The sequence below is a fragment of the Panthera onca genome, chromosome C2 (assembly GCF_046562875.1).
Source record: "Panthera onca isolate mPanOnc1 chromosome C2, mPanOnc1 haplotype 2, whole genome shotgun sequence".
Lineage (NCBI taxonomy): Eukaryota > Metazoa > Chordata > Mammalia > Carnivora > Felidae > Panthera > Panthera onca.
The window spans coordinates 97,801,218-97,826,969 of record NC_138347.1 but is presented as its reverse complement, the minus strand read 5'-3'; the positions used below and the strand labels follow the sequence as shown (position 1 = coordinate 97,826,969).

The 25,752-nt window shown below is 40.0% G+C and overlaps 2 protein-coding genes across 5 annotated transcripts in view; one reads left to right on the top strand and one right to left on the bottom strand.

Moving 5' to 3' along the window:
• Positions 1–21,060, bottom strand: part of GOLIM4 (golgi integral membrane protein 4) — a 78,743-nt gene extending 57,683 nt beyond the window's left edge. The window contains exon 1 of one of the 4 annotated variants that reach the window (XM_060639157.3): positions 20,305–21,060. In XM_060639157.3, the coding sequence (XP_060495140.2) occupies positions 20,305–20,491 (187 nt within the window). In that variant the 5' untranslated portion in view covers positions 20,492–21,060. The remainder of the gene's footprint in view (positions 1–20,304) is intronic. The other 3 variants (XM_060639156.3, XM_060639155.3, XM_060639153.3) reach the window with 3 other exon arrangements.
• On the top strand, positions 20,565–22,167 carry LOC144612762 (uncharacterized). The gene is made up of 2 exons (XM_078432183.2): positions 20,565–21,473; positions 21,587–22,167. Exons 1-2 carry the CDS (start codon positions 21,014–21,016, stop codon positions 21,634–21,636), a joined length of 510 nt encoding a protein of 169 aa, XP_078288309.1. The 5' UTR covers positions 20,565–21,013; the 3' UTR covers positions 21,637–22,167.
• The last annotated feature ends 3,585 nt before the right edge of the window (positions 22,168–25,752 follow it).

Here is a 25,752-nt window from a genome sequence, read left to right as displayed (position 1 = left end):
ATGAGGTCACTCAGGCAACTGATGGAGGGAGGGGTGTTCCACAGTGAAGAACGACCATGCAAATAAGCTGGGAAGTAGATCCTCCCCTGGCAGAGTCTTAGGTGACTGCAGCCCAGTCCACAGCTTGTTTATAGGCTCCAAAGAAACCCTGAGCCAGAGCCATCCAGCTAAGCTGCTCCCAGATTCATGACCTCAGGGAACTGTGTCACATAGTTAACGATGACATGTTTGTTGCCTGAAGCTGCTAAGCGTGTGGGTAATTAGTCATGTAACAACAGATAACTAACACAGCTACCTCTCTAGGAGTTGAAGTCTGAAGAGGAACTGGTGAAGAACAGATCTCAGGGAAGAATATTCCAGACAGAGAAAATGGCAAGTAGAAAGACTCTTAAGAAGAGTGTGAGCTTGCAGGGTCACTTGAAATAGCTAAAAGGCCTGTGTGGCTGAAATTTTGTTGGTGAAGTGCAATAAAGTGGTTAAGAGACAAGGTGGATTTTTCTCCAAAGAGAAATGGAAAATAATATTACCTAATTTATATTTTACAAATAATAACCTTTGTAAACTAAATGGACTCCTATGTAGGAGGCAAGAAAACCAGGTAGAAGCCTACTGCAATAAGTCAAGTCAAGAGATGATGGTCAGACTAGGATGTCAGAAATATTCCAGACTGGTAAAATTCAGGATACATATTTAGAGTCAACACAACTATATGAAAAACTTATCCATGTAGATTACACCATGCCAATAGGATCTGATTTTTGAGTGACCCAGATAAAACCATAACAGCCCTAGAAAGAGGGGAAAGTAGATATGACCTACTGAAACAGAACTCAAACTTCAAGAAATTATTTTAGATGTGGTAGTTAAAAACCATAACCTCTTTAGGTTAAAATTCAATGAGGAATGGAGACTTTTCCCTTTGTAAAAATAACTAAGCAGTCAATACAAATGTTCTTTTCAGTGTCTATTCTGATAGGTGCCAACCAGACTGTTAAAAAAAAAAAAAAAAGTTGTTTAAGCAATCAACTAGTGAGTTTAAAAAGAAAAAAAAACCTAAGTAACAAAACAGAGATGAGGAAGATGGAAAATAAAGCCAGATTTTCCTTCCACATCAACGTATTTGCAAAGGTACAAAGTTAACGACGAGAAGCATTTTTTTTAAGTTAGAGAATACTTACACTAGTAACCTGCAGAGTATTCTCTGGTTTCATAGAGCTTTAGCGGTTCACTACCTAGGGCTTAACAAGAATCTACATGTTCCTACTCTGAAATTTTCTGAGCAGGCACTGTTCACAAAAAGTACATAAATGAACTTGTCAGAAAAAAAAAAAAAAACAAAAAAAACCCTGCCTCTTCTTACCACTTCTTCCATTATGTGCACAAGAAGCATGTCAGGACGACTCATAGGAAATATCCCTTTCAAAATCAAAGCCATATTTGTGTACCTAGGGACCAGCCTTCAGCCTCCTCTTTTTTTAGCACAGAATTCTGATATCCTTAAGCTGAGACATGAAGAATCAAGCTGTAGAAAGTAAAAATCTAAACAAATTGGGGGTACCTGGGTGGCTCAGCTGGTTAAGCATCTGACTCTTGATTTCAGCTCAGGTCATGATCTCATGGGTCATGGGTTCCAGCCCCATGTCAGGCTCTGCACTGACAGCATGGAGCCTGCTTAGAATTCTCTCTTTCTCTCTGTCCCTCCCCTCGCTCATACTCTCTCTCTCTCTCTTTAAATAAATACTAATTGCATAACTTTTTCAGTTAATTTTTTTTACCAAAGAATCTCAGTGAATATGCAATAAAATTTTCTAATAAGTATTACATATGTTCATGAGATGTGTACAAAAAAAAATTAAAATGCCCAATCCTATTAACGAGTCCATGTTCTAAATTGCTTTTTTTAACCCACATAAATTAGTATATAAAAGTAATTATCTGTTTTATCATATCTGCTTTTTGCTGCTAACATCCTTGTATTAAATGTTGAAATGCTTTCGTAGAGAAATTCTACTTACTCTATGTCAGTGAAATAGCAGAATCATAAAAATCCAATAGAAAAGGCTTTAACTTTACTGGATAGTTCATTTACATTCTGTCTCTTGATGGCAGGCGGCACCTGTATAATCAAATTTATACCCCTCAAGAAAGCCTGTGGACAGTAGGTGCTTCAGGAAAAGTTTGTTGCATAAAAGAACATATTTACCTACTGCATTTTGTTTAGGATTTATGCTAAGTGCTCATTTGTTATAAACCTAAACACTTTTCCAGGAAATACAAAAATATCACTAAAATTATGTGATTTCATGTTAATCTTTTAAAAAGTCTACATCAAATCACTGCAAAATGATTCTTCAAACAAAAGCAGCTTTCTTCCTTTATCTCACATTGTACCAATTTTGAAATTGACTGATGGGGTAGATGGAGTCATTATTCTAAATCCCTCACCCCTTACTCCCCCACTATATCCACACTTTGCCATGCATGTACTGCTTACTGCTGAGAGCAGAGTATTCTTCTGCACTCTAACCTACTAAAGTTGGGACTGGTCATGTGACTTGTTTGGCCAATGAGAAGTGGACAAAAATGACAGCTTGCCAGTTCCAAGCCCAGGCTTTCAGAAGCACTGTATGTTAACACCTACCTTCTTGTGCTCTTGTAAATCCACTGAGAGGGAAACCTCCAGGTAGATGCAATCCTTTTAGCAGCAGGTTGTGGAAAGGAGGCATTCAGAGTCTCCTTGAAACTCACCAAAAACCTGTTGCCCAGATCTAGGCTCAGGCAAGTCAGGCCCAGCCAAGCCCAGTCTGCAATGACAGAACCACAGCCAAACTACAGAACTTGAAAGCGACTATGTTTGTTGTAAGCCACTGAGATTTTGAAATTGATACAAAACAAAAAGCAGTATATTGACTCTCTGTACCTTTAGATGGCTACTCATGTAACATTAGCTGCATCAAACCACACCTTGATTTACTTACCCTAAACTACTCGTCATTTGCTACAGCTATCTTCCATTTTGGAAAAAAAAACACCAGATCATTTTAATACAGGATTTTTTTTAAGAAAAAAGGTTGTCATAAACAGACATTTGCTCTGTAACTGAAGTGTAATTTCTACAATAAACTATAATATACTGAATAAACTATATTTTAAGAAATCCAAGTTATAATTTTGTAACCTCAGATGCTTCTATAATTTACCAGTCCTCCAAGTGAACCAAACATAAAGCACCTGAATGTCTGATATACTCTAGAATCTTTTTCTCTGTTTTGTTTTGCTTTGTTGAGAAGTTTCTGAATAGCTTCCCATCAAAAACTCGCAGATGTGAACTAACCAGTGTTTAGAGGAGAAGCCAGTATGAATTAGCAACAATCTTGAAAGAGGTTTTAAGGGCGCCTGGGTGGCGCAGTTGGTTAGGCATCCAACTTCAGCTCAGGTCATGAACTTGCAGTTTGTGAGTTCGAGCCCCATGTTGGGCTCTGTGCCGAAAAACGTTTTAATACATGCAATTTTATTACTTTTGAGTACTAGTATTTTCAGGGTCGGTCTGAAAGTAGATGGGAATCACCTGTTAATGTCTTGGGTTAGGAGGATATTTTTTCATGTTTCTGATTCAAAAATCCGTTGTTTTAAAAAGTGGGGTAGATTTTGTTTATGGATTTTATTTTTATTTGAGAGAGACAGAGAGCAAGCGGGGGAGGGGCAGAGAGAGAGAAGGAGACAGAATCCCAAGCTGTCAGCGCAGAGTCCAATGCAAGGCTTGAACTCACGATTTGAGAGTTCATGACCTGAGCCGAAGTCAAGAGTCTGACCTTAACCGCCCAAGCCACCCAGGTACCCCATGTTTACAGATATTTTATTAGTTAATTTTTTCTGTCATAATCTCAATGAAGATAAAGTACAACCTAACACAAGTTCAGTTATCACAAGTCATAAAAGTAATACTGATGAGATTTTCATGGATCACGAATTTCATTGTCTTTTCTGCCGCTTATATAGATTAAAGCAACGCTGTACTGTGAAAACTGTATTAATAAGTTGATAAGTAGGAATTGCTACAGATGATTCTTATTTTCATTACTGTTCACTTAAGCTAGCATCTCAGAATTTAAAAATCACAAAATTTTAGCTCAGAAGGAATCTTAAGACTAGTTCAACTACCCACCACTTATCTGAGTTAACTCCGTAACACTTCCCCAAAGTGCTGTTGTACTTTATACCTTTCCAGAGCAAGGCGGTGTTTCCAAACTAGCGGGATTGCCAATATGTTTCAGGAAATTAATTTAGTGAAAGGCAGTAATTGAGCCTGTTGTAGTTTCTGCTTTAAAATAAATTACTTAAAAAATGGAAAAAGAATGGATCAAATGAGCATGAATGGTGGTTAACATGGGAACAAATAAGCCAGTTCCTATCCAGGCAGTCCCATGGGCAGCTTATACTTGGCTGAACAATGATACCAATGCTTGTGTCCTGAACTTTAAGGTATAGTTGTTTTTACTTTGGGTTCTATTTTAAAATTTTTACTGATAATAAACAAGTGCTTGTAGACAGAATGCATAGGAATATTAAATTAGCATTAGTAGAGGGGTAATAATAATGATGTTGCAAATGCATTCAAAATAGTCCTTAATTGGGATTATCTTACTCAAAACAGTCATTGAGCACATCAAGGAGCTGCTAGCCCTAAAAACGGTAAAAGAACCAGAACATTCATAGCAGCAGCAATTGCTATTACCCAAATGTCCATCAACAGAAGAATAAATAAATTTGAATGGCATACTAACAGAAATGAATAATCTGTAACTACATGTAACAGCGTGGAGGAATCTCAAAACAATATTAAACAAAAGAAGCCGGACACGAGGATATATGAGTATATATTGTTTGATTTCCCTTATATATACAATAATAAAGAGCAAGTTAATCCAGTTTTTATCCATAGGGGATTAGGGGCAGTCAGTGACTTGAAGGGGCTCCAGGTAACTTTGGGCTGCTGGTATTGTTATGTGTTTTGATTCGGTTGCTGGCTACACAAACATGTTTGTGAAAGTTCATGAAGCTGGAGACTTACAATTTGTGAACTTTTATGTATGTATGTAAGTTACAATTCACAGTTCAACAACTAAAATGTCAACTAAAGAGGCGTTAGATTCCACTGAGCTATTTGCTAATATTTTATCTACAAAGTCTTTCTTTCTACGTCAAATATAAGAACTCGATACAATAAGTCTAAAAGTAACTCTAACTTTAGAGTTATAATACGTAACTAATTTTAGACTACATTTTAATATACATCTGTGCCTAAATCAAATACAATGTTGTTTTCAATGTATTAAAAATTATTTTCTTACACACATAATTCAGAGAATATTAAGTGGTCAGTGTAACTGAGAAAAAAAAATTCTTTATATATCATGAATATTAATTTTGTTATCTTTAAAGTTACCTTTATTATAAAATTGTTGATAATATACAGAGCTAAGTTTCTTTTACATAAAATCACTTCTGTGTCATGTACCATGTACAAATTAGGAAAATTCCCATAGGAGTTTGTGAGATTGTATGTTATTATAGAAAAAGTTTTGAGAATTAGAAGAAAAATTGGACACTACTTTAGTAACGGAGAAAAAATATGGTTAGAACCATTGATATCTGCTGACAAATTCCAGACCTGCCCACAAGTAAGCTGTGTGAGTTCTGTCAGATCAGCACTGTCCAACAGAAACACACTGTGAATCACATCTGTAATTTTTGAATTTCTAAGTAGCCACATTTTAAAAAGTATATGTGCACTGAAATACACCAATAATACCTAATGTACACAGCACTTCGTTGAAATGTAGTGCCACCAAAACAATGAAGTCACGTTTTATAGAAAAATATTTCACCGTGCTTTAGTCCTAACTTCTAAAATTTAAATTAAAGTTTAAAATTCAGTTCCTCAGTCAGAGCAGCTGCATTTTAATGCTTCTGCCACACACGACCAACTCGTGGCTACCATATTGGCGCTGTCCAATATGGACATGTCTCGGAGGCTCACTTTCTTTGCTGATAAACTAAACAAGTTATTATTTGAGATACAGAATTCCCAGTGGAATTTTTGCCAACTGAAGCCCACATGCCCCAATCAAAATGTGGGCCATTCACCATGCAGGAATGCAGACCTGTGTGAAGGGATCTTTGGACTTCTTAAACAAAGTCAGAAACCTGTATATTTGCAAAAAAACATCTTTCTTTTTCCATGGTAGACAACTACTGTGAAATTTTTCAGAGCACTGTGTGGGCCAAACCAAAACGCGGCCACATGCTACTCTTTGCAACCTGGGTTCTATAAACATTCTTTCTTGCTCTACTGATCTATGATTTATTTAGGAGTGATTTGACTTCTACATCTGGAAGCTAAAAAGCACAGCTGGAGAGTCATTTGAGTGGTGAGATTCAAACCCCTGCCCCCGCACCCCCCTCCTCCCCCCACTGTGAGGTCAAGGTGAAGCTACAGATGCTATCAGGAGGTGACAGCCTCTGGTGAAAGCAGAATCCCAGTGTGAGCTTAAGCTCAGTCTACACCCCAGGATGCAGAAGAGTCTAAAAAAGAATTATCCCAAGGTAAGGGTCAGCCTAAGACCCTAATTTCGGATCAATGACAATGTGCCAGAGATAGATAGAAAGGGTAACGAAGACAAGTATATCACAATGACTATCACTCTTATTGCCCTGGGTGGGACCCAGTCTCTATGAAGCCTGCTTGGATCCTCCAGGGTATGTAAGGTCCAAAAACAAAAAAGGTAACGTGCCAAAGACAACAGAGAAAGCTGCAGGGGTTAAGCAGGAATCAGCAGCTTGAGCAGCTATCAGTACCTTCTGTGGACAAGAAGATGGGGAGAGGTGGGGAGTGGTGAAGCTGGAATTTATCCTGTCAGTTCAGATTAACAACGAACACTAGAGGTCATGTCACCCTCAGGCAGCACCAGATGATCTAGGAACACATAAGCCTAGGCTCAAGGGATAGGAATGGTTGCTAATCATTCAGAGGAACCTGTAGGACAAGTAGTTAATCAGCACTAATGAAAGCTCTTGCATACAGAACAAAAATACTTCTCAGATTCCAAGTCTCTGGAGATGGAACAGACCTCTGGGGGACCAGATGAAGTGGCGTCATAAGTTATTTAGTAACATCTGCTAACATGACCTCACGGGCCTCCAATCAACAGTGTCTACCTCCTCAGATCTCTGTCCCCAGTTTTGTCCTTAGAAACCCTCACTTGCAAGCAATCTGCGAGTTCCAAACTTCTGGGCATTAGCTCCCCATTCTCCTGAGTGATGCCACACCAGTAAATAGCCTATCTTCCTTCACTGCAAAAGCCCAGTGTCAGTTTGTACTGGCTTGCCATGCATCAGTTGGACAAACTCTCATTGTTCCCGTTACAGTGGTAGGTCGACTCCAAGGAGACTAGTTCTCATGTCCAGGTGAGTCATCATCTGGGAATATTCTGAACTTTTTGGCAGCATCTAAAAAGGATAGAGTTCCCTCTAAGGAGGTAAAGTCAGAAACTGTTTTGTGAATATTGTTAGAATCTCATTTCAATTCCAGGGTGAGGGAACCTTGGAAACCGAGGATAACTAAAAGCCCTGAATTAGGATTCAAACAATTTGAGCATTAACCCCAAGCGTGTCATTGTCATGCTGTGTGACTTCTGTTTCCTCACATTTAAAATGGTAATAACATAGAATATTGCTTTTCTCTATATCATTGGGTTCCTCCAGGACCAAATGGTATCATGAATATAAAGTAATTTGGAAGGTATAAATTTCTCATGTAATTGCAAGGCATTTTTTATTATTTACTAAGTAATTACTAGTGAATTCTAGGAATGCAATTTATTAAATACCATTTAAATCCCCAATAAGGAATCTCAAATTTGAGAGGGGTGGAGTGGGTTAGGGCTTTAGGGAAATAGCAGTGAGCACTGACCACCCCATTACAAATTCAGCCATTTTCTAGAGGATTCATCGGGTAGGACCAAGGGAGCTCAAATTCCAAGATGGACTTGAAAGGACCTCAGAAGAAGGAATTTGCCCTAAAGCAGTGGTTCTTAACCTTTTTTAGGTCACTGACGCTTTGAGGATCTGATAGAAGCTATGGCTTCTGTCTTAGAAAAAGGCACATATACAGAATGGACATATATTTTCAGAAAGTTCCTGGACCCCCATGGATCCCATATTGCAAATGCCACCCTTAAAGAGAGGGTCACAGATGAGACACAAAATATGGCCTTAGGAATGAGTTGTTGCTGGGTAGGAGGCAGTTGTGAAAACAGCTGGAGGCCTACAATAAAACAAAACAGTCTTTCTTTAAAGGCTCAGCCTGTACTCCAAGTATTGCTACTATGGGATCCTTCGATGAAGACTTCTTGGGGTTTAAATAAGGAGTCTGACATGCACACACAAAAGCATCATTCTAGCTAACTAGGTTAGTAGCTACTGCTTCCTTGGACAGTCTCATAGCAGAGTGCACCCTCTAGCTTAATCTAAATGGATGTTAATCAACCAACGGAGCAAAAGATATATGAGAAAAAAACAAAACAAAACAATATGCAACCCTAAGAACCACACTGCACATGTTAGTACTACATCGTAGAATATGTAGTGAATTTTTCACACTTTGCTTTTTGGAACATAGAACAAAGACCACATATCATGAGGACTTAACAGCATGCATGTGAATATCACAAAGGAAAAGAAGTCCATGGCAACCCAGAATTGACAGTGGATATCATGGCAGCAATCTAGTACCCACATTGATAGCAATGGGGCAGGAAGAGTCATGGATTCCACAGAAATTCAACAGCAACTTTTCACTGGCAAGAAAGAACTGTCCTTGATTCTTGAATGGAACATGGCTTCATATTTTGACAAGACATTCTCTACTCACTTCCTAATCCAATCTCTTAGAGAATATAACGGAAGGCAAATGGAAACTAGAAATATTTATCTTGTATTTCTAATAGCTAAAATATGTTAAGAAGGGTGAGGTCATACTATGAATTTTGGAATGATTGTTCAGGAAACATTATTTAATGACTTTTTCATAAAATGCTACAGTCTATTGTTATTTTTTTAATATTACGGAAGAATAATCTTATATTTCAATCTTTACACTTGACTTCCAAAGTAGAGACCAACGAACGAGTTGAAATCACTAATCATGCAGTTAATGTTCTTTCTTTAAATCAAACATATTTATCTTTCTAAGACCATAAAACTCACTCCTCAAAAATTTATCTTCTGATTACCAAATAACAAGGTTTTCGTCAAAGACTGCAGTCTATAAAAGCAGAAGGAACAATCAGAAGTAAAAATATATGAACAAACACACTGCACTGCCTTCCTACGTACCTGCCAAAGAAATACAGTCAACTGTAGGAGTGAAAACATTATACATATTGTCAACAGATTTTGAGACTCCTCAAGGACATGAGCCTTCCACTCTGATTTCCCTCGGCAGCTTACTAGCTGGGTTTACATTTCAGAGAGTCACTTGCAACTCTTTGAATTTCAATCATTACAGGTCAAATGGTTTAAACATGAGAGTTTCTCTCCACAGTGCCATGATTTCAAATGCCACTTCTTGCTAATATACTTCAAATTAAATAATAAATCACATTTAAATATGTAGTAATGTATTTTTACAAAAGTATTATGTCGGATAATACAAGAAAGTCATTCAGAGAAGTGCCTGCTACATAGCAAGTGCTCAGTGACTTTTCGTTTATGATGAATTGGTAATGATACTGCCAACAATGACAACAATGACATTCTCACCTGGTAGGCAGCTGCTTAAGGGGACCCTAATGACCCCCACTTTCTGTTATTCATGCCTTCATAAGCCCCTTCCCTTGCACATGGACTGAACTTAGTGATTCAAGTCTAATGAACAGAACATGGCAGAAGTGATGGGTTATCACTTTCAAGGTTGAGGTTATTAAAATATTTTCACTTTCATCTTAGGTTCTTGCACACTCTTTAGTTCTCCCTTGGATCTCTTGCCCTGGAGGAAGCCAGCTTTCATTTTTTTTTTTTTAAGTTCCACAGTGGAACTGCAGAAAGTCCTATGGAAAGGCCCAGATGAGCAAGATTAAAAGCGGATCTTCTGAGGCCTGCCAATGATCACATTAGTGAATTCTGAAGTAGATCCTTCAACCCCAGTTAATTTCTGAGATGACTACAACCCTGGTCAGCAGCTTTACTGCAACATCATGAGATATCTTTAAAAAAATCATCCAACTAAGCCCAGATTCCTTTCCTATAGTAACTGTGAGATAACATTTTTTGTTCTAAGCCAATTCAGTTTGCGGATAATTTGCTATGCAACAGGATAACCGATACAGATTTTGGAGGTAGGGTGCTGCAATAACAAAAATCTGAAAGGTGGGAACAGCTTCAGAACTGTGTGATGGGACTTAAGAGCATGAGTCAACATGTAAAGTGCTTTAAAAATACTATTCACAGAATTTTGGACTTTGAAGAGACTGCTAGGAAGGGTGTAAATAAAAATGAGAAAATTTTCTTGGAAATTGTAAGTTAGTAGTGGTGGAAGGTGTAACAATACCCACACTTATATATAGTTACATGACCTGTATGTGGTCACTTGCAGTTCTATGAGAAATAAAAAATGTGCCGCACGAACTGGGTAATTTAGCTGTGGAGATTCCCCAGCAAAGTGCTGGAGATGCTACCTGGTTTCTTCTTGATGATTAGAGTAAACTGGGAGATGATAAATTGAGGGAGGGACCACTAAACCAAAAGAAGGCTTTGAAAATTGATGCTTTTCAAACCACTCGATGGTTTTGAAAATTCTCAGCATCTCTGGACAGCAAACAATACTAACACTAAGAAACAGCTTCCACACAAAGATTAATTCCAAGGAACTGCCAGGAAAAAAAAAAAAAAAAAATGGTCTAAAGATGAGACAGAGAGGCACCTGAGTGGCTCAGTTGGTTAAGCATCTGACTTCAGCTCAGGTCATGATCTCGCAGTTCGTGAGTTCAAACCCCACATCAAGCTTTGTGCTGAGAGTGCAGAGCCTACTTCGGATCCTCTGTCTCTGACAGATCCTCTCTCTCTGCCCCTCCCCTACTCACACTCTCTCTCAAAAATAAACATTTAAAAAATAAAAATAAAATAAAGATGAGACAGAGAGTGTGACTTCAGAAATTCCTGTTAAGACCTTGGAAATGTAGCCTCCTAATGAGCTTTTCAGTTGTACCACAGGGTCTCTTAAAAGCTTAAGACCGTGACTCAGCGATCCTTTCAGCAGGCCTTTGGAAAGTTAAAGGGCACTGCCTATCCCTTGTCTCAGCAGAAGCCCAAGGTAGAGAAAGATTTATCTCTAAGAAATACGTGGGTATGATCTTTGTCTCACTGAGTAAACCCTAACGAGTTTCAAAGGGGACTGACAAAAGCTTTAAGAGGATTTTATCAGCAGAAACTCTGCCATTTTAGAATGAAAGGAACAGACTGTGCTAAATGAAAAAAACGCCATAAATCCCCCAAATCCTACCGGCAGGAAGCAGGCTGAGAAAACTCAGGTGCAAGGCTTCTGGGTGGCTCAGCTGGTTGACTGTCCAATCTCGGCTCAGGTCACGATCTCACTTGTTAGTGAATTCAACACCCACATCGGGCTCGCTGCTGTCAGCTCAGAGCCCACTTTGGATCCTCTGTTCCCCTTTCTCTCAGCCACTCCCCCACTTGTGGTCTCTCTCAAAAATAAACATTAAAAAAACAAAAACTTTGGCTGCAAAACACGTGCCACCTTTCATAAGGGAAAGACGACTCAGAGAGGGGAGCCAGTAGCCCAAGGAGTAGAATGAAGAGCCATGGAGAATTATCCCCAACTCTGGAAACTTCGTCAAGAAACTTCTGTTTAGCAGGATTTCAGAACTGCTATGGACCAGTGACTCTTACCTACCACAAATCTTATTCTTTTTTGAACAAGAACATGTAGGTATCTTATGCCTGCATCACTGCTGTATGTTGGTTGTGTTGAGGTCAGATATCCTGACTCCATAGTTTCACAGATCTACAGATGATGAGGAACTATATTTGAGGAACTATACCTGAGGAGCCCCACTCACACCCAGGTCAAACGTAGATGACTTCTGGATTTAGAGCTGATGCTCATCTATACAGTGAAGACCATTTATTTTTCATCTTTTAATGAAAATAATGCCTGACATCAGTGCAAATTAACATGTTTTATAGCATCAAACCTTTAAAAAGGATATAAAATCCTTTTAAGAATTCATGTGTATTAATAGATTGAGAGATTAATAGATTATAGATTTAATCTCACTGATGTAAAACTAAATAAATGCTAACCAAATACAGAAGCAACAGCTATCCAATTTTAATCTGCTTAGAATATTTATTTCATAGCATCATAGCTGGTGTTGAGACCATACAATGTCAAAGCTCTCTTAAATATCTTGATTTACACATTTTTGTTGTTGTTTATAACAAAGTTCCACTTAAAGAAGGGATTTAAATGGCATGTGAAATGGGAAATGAAATGTTCAGCTCTCCTAAAATGATTATATATTTTTCTTAAACTCACTCTCAACAGAAACAGTGTCACTCAAATGTTCCATAATGCCTTATCCTTCAGAATGACAGCCCATTTGTTACTTTTCTATTCACAGTCTATCATATTGTGACATTTTATATATGAAAAACAGTTAAGGCATTATTTTTAAAAATGTCATACTATTTTAAAGAGCAATTTATTTCATGCCCACATCCCTCCAGGCTATTAGTGAGGTTTATTAGCAAAAGCCAATATAACTGGCATGTCCTCTGGATAGGCACCCACTGGCCAATAAAAACAAAGAACACAAATATGCCATTCAGAAATACACAGCATTGTTTAAAAATAGCAATGCCCATTTCTGCTGGAACTGAGAAGAGTGTGCTGGTCTCCAGTGACAGGAGAGCACGGTAGGGGAATGCTATGTTGTACTGGAAGTCAGAACACAGGACATGTGGGCTTAGCTTGAGATGCATGATAAATGATTCACCTGCTTCAAGACTGTTTTCTTAACTGTAAAATTCAATGTCTGTATCTGAGTCAATCGGTTAATGCAGTCCTGAACTACAGACACTCAGGTACTCAAACATGACTTCTTACTTTATGTACGCAAAACCTGTATAGGCACTTTGGGTTGACAAATTTCACATTTTCCCCTAAAACAAACTTACTAAAAAAAAAAAAAAATACACTACTACCTTGTAAATGAAAAATATGACTTACATGGCATTAATGGACAGTGACTGTAAAATTTAAACATAATAATATGAAAAAACAATTATTAGATTCCAGCTATCGAACTGTTGGTTGTCCTAGTCTGCTCTCTTTGAGAAAAACAAATGGGTAACTATATCTATGAGAGAGATTCTAGCATGAAACTGAGAGTTTCTACTTGACTTGTTTTCTTAAACACTGAAAGCAAATTCAAAAGAATCTGAGGTCTTTATTATATGATTCAACATTATTTAATGCAGCATCTGGATACTACCTAAAATCAACTCCAAATCAACCAACATTCCTTTCTGTAACAGCAGCAAATGTCTTATACTCTGGAAATGCTGCATCAAATAATCACGCTGGTATTTCTGATTCTAAATTTTATCTTGACTCTTCATGTGACAACCCACCTAACCTACTTTCTCAAAACCATTAATATTGTCATGAGAAACACTAAAATAATTTTGAGGGCAATGGAGTACTGTGGAAAGAACACGGCTGGGAAGTTGCGTTAGGGTTCAAAGCTCAGTTTCATCAGATTTGACCTTGACACTAGCAAGTTAACTAACCCCTTGAGCCTCAGATTGCTCACTTACATTAAAGTGCTCATGTCACTGTTAAATAAGAAAATGCATGTAACATTAGCACAGCACAGCACCTGAACAGGTAGACATTCCACAAATGTTATGTATTTTTAAAAATTTTAATTTCTTCAAATAAATTTTCAAAATTCTATCAAAATAAATTCACTTTATTTTTAAAGGTTTTTTTTAAGTTTGTTTGTTTGTTTGTTTATTGAGAGAGCGAGAGAGAGAGCAAACGAGCAGGAGAGGGGCACAGAGAGGGAGAGAGGGAGAATCCCAGACAGGCTCCAAGCTGTCAGCACAGAGCTCGATGCAGGGCTCAAACTCACAAATTGTGAGATCACAACCTGAGCTAAAACCAAGAGTCAGATGACACTTAACTGACTGAGCTATCCAGGCGCCCCAAAATAAATTCACTTTAAATAACAGTGCTCAAAAGGAAGATACAGTTTGCCACTTTTCTCTTCCAGTAAAGTTGTATTACATATAACTTTGACTTCCAAAGCTATAAAAGTCACAAAGCACTGACTGGCAAAAGTAGCAAAAAACATTCTGTCCTCAATGATAAAATAAAAACACTTACTTGTCAAAATGAAAAACAACAATTCTTAGTTGTGACCATGTAAAGCGTACTCAGGTCTTTTCTTCCCCACCCCCCGCCAAAAAAAAAAAAAAAAAGTACAGTAGAAAATAGAGTGAGACTGTCTTAAGTCAAGTAAAAGTTTCAGCCAAGTTGGGCAAATAGCTCTGACAAAAGCACATTTAGGCCATAACTAATAACGCTATTACCTGCTAGATGTAAACAGTAACCAAAATAAAAAGCAGCTCAATGCTAATCCAGCAACAGTAGTCCCGGCCACCTAATAAATGCAATAGTAATGTGCTCCAGGATCCCTGCTAGTCATTTCAGATGTATTATTTATAATCTACACAAGTGTGCAAGTTAGACATTGTTATTCCCAATTAAACATGACGAAACTGAAGTCCAGAGGCATCACTTGCTTGTTCAAGGTCTCTACCTGTGAACACCAGAGTTGTATTCAAACAGCACCTGATGCCAAAACCAATCGCCCTTCACTAGTCCCTCTTTCTTTCTTTTTAGGACACAAACATGTGAGCAAGAATATTCCTCAACACTTTGAAAAGTCATAAACTGATAGCACTCCCCTTTCTTCTCTCTGCCTTCTTCTAGTTTCTCTCAAACCCACTGCACGTCGATTCCCCAACTCCAAGTCACTGATTCCTTAGGTCTTTGAAACCTGTCTTGTGTTCCAGCCCTAGAAGTAACCGTCCTTGGTATGACAGGAGAGAATAAAGAAGTCAGGGAAGACTTCCAATCTATATGGGACTTAAACTAAAGGCTCACAAATAATGAGAAATTGTCTTATATAGTCAACCAATATGGACATGTTCCAATTTGCAGGGATGACTAAGGCAGACACAAAGTGTAGACTCATACAATACAAACTTATGCAAATCATATACATATATAACAGAATGCTTAATTGAAATAGATTTTCAAAAAGTATCTAAAAGCTTTCATCTTTTATTCAGGGAATGCATTTTTTTTTAATGTTTATTTATTTTGAGAGTGAGCAGGGGAAAGGCTGAAAGAGAGGGAGAGAGAAAATTCTAAGCAGGCGCCTCAATGTCAGCACAGAGCCCAACACTGAGCTCGAACTCATGAACTGTGAGACCAGGACCTGAGCCAAAATCAAGAGTTGGATGTTTAACCGACTGAGTCACCTAGGCGCCCCATCAGGGAATGCATTTTAAGGCAGGATTTTACATACACATAAAAACTACTGACCTTAAAGAGTATTTCATTCTGCTCTATTTTTTAAATGAAAATGTTCATTTAATAAACAGTATCTCGTTGATGTTTATGAGACCCAACTTAGCACTTAAAAATGAGTATACCTAACTACACACAACCCACACTTGTGGGTCTAAATTATTGCGTTCTGGGAACCACTCAATAATTGTTGGTTAAAAAAAAAAAAAAAAAAAAAAGATAGCAAGACTTGAAACCCAAGTGCTGTGACTCCTCAGCCTGTATCTACCAGACTTCACTGCCCACCACATAATAAGCATACTCGTAAGCAGACAGGAAATATCACAAAGGTGTAGACCTACTATCTTCTGAGTGCCAGGCACCTGGCACTGGAGATGAAATAATAAATAAAGACTGGGCCTGAGCTGAAGAAGACTTTTTATTCTTTCTTAAGCGGATTCAGGGTAGGCTGAAAACAAAGAAGTTACCAGTTCCAATGTGATCTGTTCACGCTCAGGCTAGCAAGCCATCCTGTGTGAAGAGAACACAATGCAAGAAACAACTAACTTAAATAAAAATATGAGCCTTAGAAGCACCACATTTTTACTTTAAATAGTTGTGATCTACTCATCTGGAACAGGAGAACAGGAAACATTATATAAACCTTTTCTTGATGATTTCCTGCCATCACTGCAATAATGTAACACAGTGTTTCGGGAATGAGGGCTATTTGCCCCTATTTTTAAAAAAGTTAAATAGTTCTATCTCTATCCCAGATCCTATTGCACAAGGTTATTGCCTACCACTAGGAGTTACACCTTCTTCTTATCTGATATGATACAGAAGGGAGTTAATCAGTAACCCTACTTTAATTTCTTAAGTTTAAATTGTCAGCGAAGGTCCCTTCTCCAGAGGAAAGTACTTGGATTTATGTTCGTTTACCGGTTTCCTTTGATGTCCAGTCAGGTACAATAAAAGGAGGTAGTTAATTATAAAAACAGATTTTGCCAATTTGAACACTTTTACCCACGACAAACCTGGAGAGGAGAAATGAAATATCCTACTTCAAACAGGGGCCATGATGATAATAACAGATCATCTTTAATGAGCAGTACCTACTATGTGCCAAGTATGTCCTAGGAGCTTAACAGGATTCATTACTTTATCCTCACATTATCCCGATGAAGTAGGTCATTCTAATCTCCACTGTATAAGAAAAATGAGGGCCATGTTCACACAGAAAGTTGCAGGGCTAGTATCTGAATCACATGCTCTGGGTAAAAGCAACAACAACAAAACCCTCAGGTGTCTTTACGGCCAGAAAAGTAAAGTAATGTGTGATACAGCTCAGTTTTAAGATTATAGGGATGTGGGGGCACCTGGGTGGCTCAGTCGGTTGAGCGTCCAACTTCGGCTCAAGTCATGATCTCACGGTGTATCTGCACTGGGCTCTGCACTGTTAAGTGTAGAGCCTGCTTGGGATTCTCTCTCTCCCTCCCTCTCTGCCTCTCCCCCATTCAGCCTCACAGGCACTCACGCTTTCTCTCTCTCAAAGATAAATAAACTTAAAAAAAGAAAAAAAAGATAATAGGGCTGTGGTTCCCAACCCTGGCTGCATATTGTAATCACCTGGGGAGAACGACATAGGGGTTTCACTCCCACAGACTGTGGTTTAGTTGGTCTGAGAGCTGCCCACGTGATTCTAATCGGCAGTCAGAGCTAAGAACCACTGTGTATGGACACGGAGAATGGTGCATGGCCCACCTGAAAGCAGTTTTTTTTTTTTTTTTTTAAATGTAAGAGGTTAAGTAAACATTGTGCTGGTCAAAGGTTGTTAACTGCTGCCTCTGCCACCAATATGTAACCTCTGCCCCACTGCTCAAGGTAATTGATGTGTGGTGTAAGTGGGAGATAGATAAGCAAATAGATACATAGGCGGGCAGACATAGACATTTGTTTTTACCGGAGAGGAGGTAGCCTAGTCTTGGAACTTTCCCCAGGTCGCCCCTCACCATCTCCTATTTAAGGAACTGGTCTACTACAAAATGTACTTAGAGTTAGACATAACCTACTTTCAAAATAATCTCTGGAGTACAACCCATTCTTAACTGAAGATGACCTAAATATGCTCACTTAACAAATGTATACCTTCAGATTATAGGGCCAAACTACTTAAACATTTCAAGAGTCATCTTTTTTTTTTTAAAGAGGCCACTCATAATTAACTCTGATCTTAATCCACTCCAGGTCAAGAGATCTCACTTAACTAAACAAGTTCTGAGAATGGAGAGCCTAACGCCCTCAAAACAAATCTATGCAGGTGGTACAACAGAGCGCTGCTGAGTGAAATGTCATTTGTCATTGGGGAAGCAAAAGATGCTAACATCAGAAAACCTTCATTAAATGACCTGCAGATGTGAAATCCAAAATAAATGCTATAGGAGTCAATCATGTGGCCTGCCTGGGAAATAATTCTTCAGGTATGATCATATTGTAATTGTTCCAGCACCACAATTCAAGAGGAAACGGCAAAAGGGTACATTAAGAAATAGACTTTAAAGCTACTCAAACTAGCTACATTTTTTCATCTCCTACTGCAAAACAAATGTTGTATATTTGAATGGCCTTGTATCACCACTTACCACCACTCTCCTCCACAACTTTCACCAAAAGGCAGCCAATAAAAGGAGAAAAGAAATCGAGATTGATTTTCAAAACTAAATACTGCAAATACAGGCCATGACTCAGAAATCAGGGCCTCAGTCAATCAGTTCCAGCTTTGGCTGCGAAGGTAAATGCTCTCCTTGGGCTTGGGCGAAATGTTTGGTTGTTTTGTTTTGTTTTGTTTCACAAAGCAGAGACAGGGAAGTGAAGGCTGAAAGGGCAGACAAAAATGCATGGGATTAACTTTCTCACTACTGTTCAGAATAATTTCCTTTGTTGACTGAATAAATATATATTGATCCCCTCATGAGCGTCAGGCACTGTGCAGTGCTGAGGAGGTATTGGTTAACTTGACAGTGTATGTTCACATCGGTCTCCTAAGCTAAGAGACCGAGGTAACAACCTCATAAAATCCACCACACATGCCCCTTCCAGCCACATGTGTGAAAATCCAGTCCTGCCCTTGTAGTCTTAGATCATAAATTTCCCCCTTTGTCTAACCGCGCTGAACTTCACAGGAAGCCACTGATGTCTTCTAAGTAAATACATAAATATCCAGAATTCATATACCAACAATAAGTCATGGGTAAATACCAACAAGTTTAAAGAAAAATTTTCTTAGCCCAAGTCTGCACCAAAACAGGTTTTCCTTTTGAGCCAAACCCAGCTCACATATTTTCACTGCCTGTGGCTATGCAGCTTCAGTAAGCTAAAAATAATTCCTTTTCTTCTAAGTTGGGAAGAGAAAATAAGACCAAGCAATCAGCTGCATGTCCTTTTCTCTCGTTTTAATTTTTTTTTTTTTTTTACTAGAAAACACTCAAAATAGCTGAAGCCACGAAAAGGCATCTGTTTCATATTTATATACACATACACTGACAGAAACATCCATCCAGCTTATATTTTCCCAGTAATACGAAATTAGCTATATTTGCATCATCAGCAAAGACTGTCAACATTTCACTGCTCACAGCTTTCTACTATTATTTTCTGCTTGGGGAGAGGACTACATAAGTATTGAAAACTACACACAAGTACAAGTAAAAGCTTTCAAAAAGTATATACAGGATGACTATGCTCTAAGGCCACATCGCGCTTACTTTGCAGTCATGCATCATTTATGTTTCTGAAATTTACATTAAAGGAGATTCTAAAATAGAAGGGTAGAAACTTTAAATCTTTCTGCAGGTCTTGCTCAAGTTGTGTTTACTGTATCTGATAAACTGAAATATTCTATTTCTCTCCTTGGACTTCTCAAGGCTAACTGTTAAGTACCACCTCCCACCCCCCCACCCCCAACACACACGCCTACCTATCTCTGTATTAAACTAAAAGTTTCGCAGGAAGACAAACTTTTTCCCTCCAAAACATATCTGGGGGATGGTGAACAGCGGCAGTGTGGACTTTTCCAATACCTCCAACATCTCTAAAGTCACCCTATTAAATTAATAGAAACCACCAGGTTCCATTCTACTGGGCCTTTAGTTTGGGCTGCTAGGTCATGGCTAAATTTCCCTTAAAAAAACAACATAGTTTGGGAAATCACCGCTAAACTCCATCTCTTAGACTACTGACAAGGGCAACTGCAAAGCAAATACCCACAAACGAGGACCGTGCCTCTCCGGGATGGGCTGGCAGACACGGAGGAAGGGCTATTGGTCGGTCTGCCCGGACTCCAGCGGGGCCACTGACAAGGACTGGGGTAAAGCGCTCAGCGTGTGCCGGCCCATCCAACGCCCAGCGGGACCAGCCTCTGAGCGACCAATTTCAAACGTAACCGCCGGAGGAAGCGGGAGGATGGGGATGTCATCTCCCTTGACACTTTGAGAACCCGGGCGGCCCTGCAGGGCTCAACTCTGAGGTCCGTGATGGTCAGCGGTGGCACCCGCAGGGCCAACGTTTCCCCAAAGCCACTTTTCCAGCCGGGGCGGGAGGCGCGGGGCGAAGTTAGCCACCGGCCGCGCGCGTCCCGTTAACCGTACCTTGCAACTGGGCAGAAAGGGACTCCTGGTGCTGCTGGTACTTGAGCGCCACCGCCTCGGCTTTCCGCAGCTGCGTCTGCAGCTCGTAGTAGAGCATCGCGCCGTAGAGAAAGCCGAACACCACGGTCAGCAGCAGCAGCGTCTGGAAAATCCGCTTTTGCTTTCGGGAGCACATCCCGTTTCCCATAGTCCCGCCTGGACCCCGCGCCGCGGCCGCCCCCGCCGCCGCCGTCCCTTCCTCCCCTCTGCGGGAGCGAGCGTCTCAGCAGCGGCCGCCGCAGGAGGTGGCCGGACGCAGCATGAGGAGGAGACGCGAGACACAAAAGCGGGGCCCGAGGGGAAGTGGCGCCCGCTCAGCCCCCGCGCGCCGTGGGGCGCGCAGCCATCGACGCCGCCTGGGCAGCGGCCGCCAAACTTTTGCGAGGCTGGCTCTCCGCGAGTGCCCGGGCCCGGCGAGGGGCCCTCCGCATACTTCCGAGCGGACCGTGCCCGCGCCGGTCCCCAGACGCCGCCTGCCTTTTTTCCTCCTCCCCACTTTTTGGCTCGGCTGCCCCCGGCGGCGCTCGGAGTCCCGCCCCGGCCGCTCCCCGCCCCCTCGCAGCGGCTCCCGCTGCGCGACTTTGTTGCCACCAAAAGGAGGGGGTACGCGCCCAACAAAAGGACGCGGCTCCAGGCGGCGCCTCCGCGCGCGGCCCGCCCGAGTCGGTGGATGGGCGGGGGCCGGCTGGCCCCTCTGGGTTTGGGGGGACGGCGGGCCGGTGTCACTGACCGGGCTGCCCAACCTCGGCCGCCGCCGCCTCCCACCCAACTTACGTGTCACCCACGGCCCCGCTATTCTGGCCAACGGGATTCCGGGAGGAAGTCCCACTCGGGCTCCCCGCTCATTGGGCCCGTCCGAGCCTCCGCTCCCTCCCTTCGGGGAGGCAGTGCGGGGCTCGATTGGACGCCCGCTTTGTCCGTCCGACCCCGGGGCCGCGCCTTCCCTCCCACCCCGGGGGCCGGCGAGGGGCTCCGTGGGCAGAGCGGCCGCCTGGCGCCGGGGTGCGCCCACGTGGAGTGCGGGTGGATGGGGAGAGGCCGCGGAGCCAGGGCCGGGGAGGTGGGGTGCGCGGGCGACGTGTCCCGGCTTGCGGCTGGGCGAGGTACGGTGCGCACGTGTGTGAGTGCAGGTGAGTGTGTGTGTGTGAACGCACGTGGGGAGAGGAGTACAGTGCATGTTAGGGGGCAGTGGGTGAAAGCAGCTGCTTACGCTCGACCGAATACCCGTTCTTTCTTTCTCTAGCCAGTGGGCAGATGCGGCAGACACACGGGATAGCTACACCGTCAGCATAATCTGCGTAGCCGAACTGGAGAAGCCTTGCGGATGGACTCTGGCCCCAACCCGGGGGCTAGGGTGAATGCGTGTGTGCCCGCTGATGGCAAGACACGGTCTGGGGGACTCACGTACGCTAACGCGCTACTTACTGCTCAACTGTCCGTGTGGATTGGGGAAATGAGCTTGCCTTTGGCAGAGGGGAAAGAAGTGACCTCATATTTTCCCCCAGCTTCCAAACAGAATAACTTAAAGATAAATCTCAGAAGCTGAAATAAGTATGCATACGTTTCGTCACATGTATTTGTCTGATCGGTGGCAGAAATACATCAGTTACGTCGGTAAATTACACTTTAAAGGCCAACAAAGGTTCCCTTTGTAAAACAGAGTAAAACAAACTTAACCACAAACCTCTTCAAAAAAGAAATCTAATTCAAAGAGAACACTGCTTTTGTTCTTTCTATGTACTTGAGAGGGAAAAAATTGAGGTTGATAATTTTGTTTTTGCTCTTGACCTGACTTCTAAGAAAGTAAATTATTTCTCAAATGCCTCAGTAGTGTCATGGAACTTATTTTATACTGCATGATTTTTATGATATTCTAACCAGATTTTAGTTATCACTATCAATAGTAGCCAGTGAGTGCTCAAAATGAAGGTAGATGTGCTTAGCCAAATTAAATGTAAAGACAGTCCCTGGTGCTGAACATTTTGGGGTAGACTCTGAGACTAGAGAATGCTAAAACCATAAAATAAGCCTCAATTACTACCTAGTTAGCCTATGACACTTATACTACCATGAAAACTAAGTTTGCCTGGCATGTGTTTTTCCCTAATCAATAATAACTTACAATAGAACAATATGTTTTTCAAAAATACTTTCATTTATTATCTCACCACACCCAGATTAAGGGTTAGCCTCACATTTTGGTAAAGAAACCAAAGTTTATTCAAGTGACTGAGAGCTGTCAGAGAAAGTGAAATATCATATGATTTCACTCATATGTGCAATTTAAGAAACAAAACAGATGAACAAAGGGGAAGGGAAGGAAAAATAAGATAAAAACAGAGGGAAGCAAGCCATTAAGAGACTCTTAAATATAGAGAACAAACAGCGTTCCTGGAGGCATGTTGGGTGGGGGGATTAAGAAGGGCATTAAAAAGGACATTAGTTGGAATGAGCACTGGGTGTTGTAAGTGATGAATCACTGAGTTCTACTCCTGAAACCGATACTACACTGTCTGTTAACTAATTTATATTTAAATAAAATTTTAAAATTAAAAACTAAAGTGACAGATGGCTGTAGGACCTAGGACATGCAGAGAGTTAGGAGTTCAGCAGAATTAGATCCAGGTTAGAATACTGCTCTTTTTATCACTTCCTTTTATAGAAGTCAAGTTCTCATTCTTTTTTTTTTTTTAATGTTTATTAATTTTGAGAGAGAGAAAGAGAGCACAAGATGGGGAGAGGGGCAGAAGGAGAGAGAGAATCCCAAGCAGGCTCCGCACTGTCAGCACAGAGCCTGGAGAGGCTCAATCCCAGGAACCATGAGATCATGACCCGACACTGACCAGAAATCAAGAGTCCCACGCTTAACAGACTGAGCCACCCAGTTTCCCCAGTTCTCATTCTCTTTAAACAAGTGATATTAACAAATCGTATTTGGTCCATTAAAATGAGAACCTTGGGGCGCCTGGGTGGCTCAGTCGGTTAAGCATCCGACTTCGACTCAGGTCATGATATTGCGGTCGTGAGTTCGAGCCCCGCGTCGGGCTCTGTGGTGACAGCTCAGAGCCTGGGGCCTGTTTCGGATTCAGTGTCTCCCTCTCTCTCTGACCTTCCCCCATTCATGCTCTGTCTCTGTCTCAAAAATAAATAAACGTTAAAAAAAAAGTAAAAAAAATAAAATGAGAACCTAGTTTAAAAAGAAAACGATTTAAGGAAGTTTCAAAATTTTATTCTGTTGTGTAAAATATAGACTTGTTATTTAATCTACCACTGTTTAAATTTCTTTCAGCTTTAGTCTTAGAAAATGAGACTGGATAATTCCAGGAGTTTACTCTTCCTCCAAAAAACCTACCAAAACTGCTCTGGAGGAAATGACATTTTATAGCAATAATCCTGGCCCATTCTTGAAGAGAAAATTATCGAAAGAAAGAAAGAAAGAAAGAGAAAGAAAGATTGGGCAGAGGATTGGAAAATTATTATTCATATATTACACAATATGCAGTATTTAGTTGAATTTCAGACTCTCTGGAAAATTCTTATGCTTCTGGAATACATGATTTCTCATTTTCAACCTCTGATTCTTTCGCATCTGATTCCAGACTCGAAAGGTATTCTTTGCCTAAAGCTGCTGACAGACTCTACAGAATATAATAAATGTAGGCCATAAAACACAACTCAATATTTTAGTCATAAAATTTGAAAGAGAACAAAAATTATTACCTGAACTTCTCCATTATTTCAAATTCAGAAAGGGTATATGGAAGTACATAAAATCACTAATGGCAGTGTCTTTATAAAATTACTTTTCCAAGGTGAAGTATGCTGCTAGTTTCTTAAAAATATCAGTATAAAGCTTTTGAGAGGCCAACATTGGGGAAGCTATCCAGGGCCTATAAAATGAATTTACATAACATTGCCTTTGGGTAGAACTTGTAATAGATGAGCTATTTTTGCTGGTCTTGTGAGGTCTGTTGTTAGTTCTGTTTTATTTTTATTTATCATTTTTAAAATAGTATTATATGATATTTCTATATGCCATATATTTAACATTTGTAATTTAAAAATTATATATCCTGAGGTATTTCATCAACTTAATATTTTATTTCTAAGGCAGGAAGTAATTAACTTAAGAAATTCAAAGTCTTGCATTTGAGAAAGGCTAAGGTAACATCTGGGAGCCTTAGCATTCTTTCCAGTGTTACTAAATTAATAAAATTTGTTTATTTTCAAAATAGGGGAAGGCAAGAAAAATACAGTTGAGGGATACAGCCAGTGTATAATTTGTAAATTTATATGATCAGTCCCAGAGTAAATAGCCTCCATTGTCTGTGAAATTTTTTGATTAAATCTCTTTACTACAAATTGAATTCAATAGTTTTTTTTTTTTAATTGGCAAGAGGCATCAATGCCTAAGAAAAGGTGATGAATGTTAAATAAAATTTTAAACAATTTTGTGACTATGTGTGGTGATGGATGTTAACCAGAATTATTCTGGTGATCATTTTGCAATAAATATTTATATTGAATCATTATTTCATACATCTGAAACTAATGTGTTATATGTCAATTATATCCATAAAAAACTAAAAATTTAAATGGCGTTTCAGTGTTAATAAATCACAGCTGTAACCTTTTCATGTAAATATTTCTGAAATCAGCTATCCTTTATCAGCTATAGGAAACTGCACTCTACCTTTTTGCCACTTCACCTTTTGCTAGCACCTAATTAAGACACAGTCTTTCCTATACTTTCTTTTTAAGGGGTAAAGGAAGCCACATTCAAGCTATTCTGTTTTGTTTTGTTTTTTGTTTTGTTTTGTTTTGTTTCGTTTTGTTTTGTTTTGTTTTGAGGATTCTGTAAGAGATGTTTTGAAACTCCTTTCCATAAAATTTTGCTAATGACCTGTTGGTAATTGTTAGCAGATTAAGAGAGTATGAAGTAAGCCTGTAGCTAAAAGCATGATAAAACAATTGAACCCTAATCAGTGGTCTTGGCGCCTTGCTTTGCTCTGTCTCTAAACTGCCACCTTAGTAGCTTTGAACTACTTTGAACTTTGAACTATTTAAGGAGTTAGAGGAGAGTGAAGGGGAGAGTCAGCCCTTGTCCGTAAAATGATTTTCAATACGAGAAACCTTACTTGTAGCACCAATAATAAATGCCTTTCGAACATGGACTACTTTGATAATGGAGAAAGTTCTTTAGGAGGCCCTCCTTGCCACAAGGTGTGTAGCTTAGACTAAAGAAACAAGAAAAATCATTTCAAATGCCTTTAACATCCCTCTAAAACAGGACAATATAGCATACCATAAACTCTTCCAAATTTTAAGGTGGCTCAAGAAATTATTTTGTATTTGTTGCTTAACGTGTATTATAGCTAGCATATTACTTTTTAAAAAAGTTTCATTTCA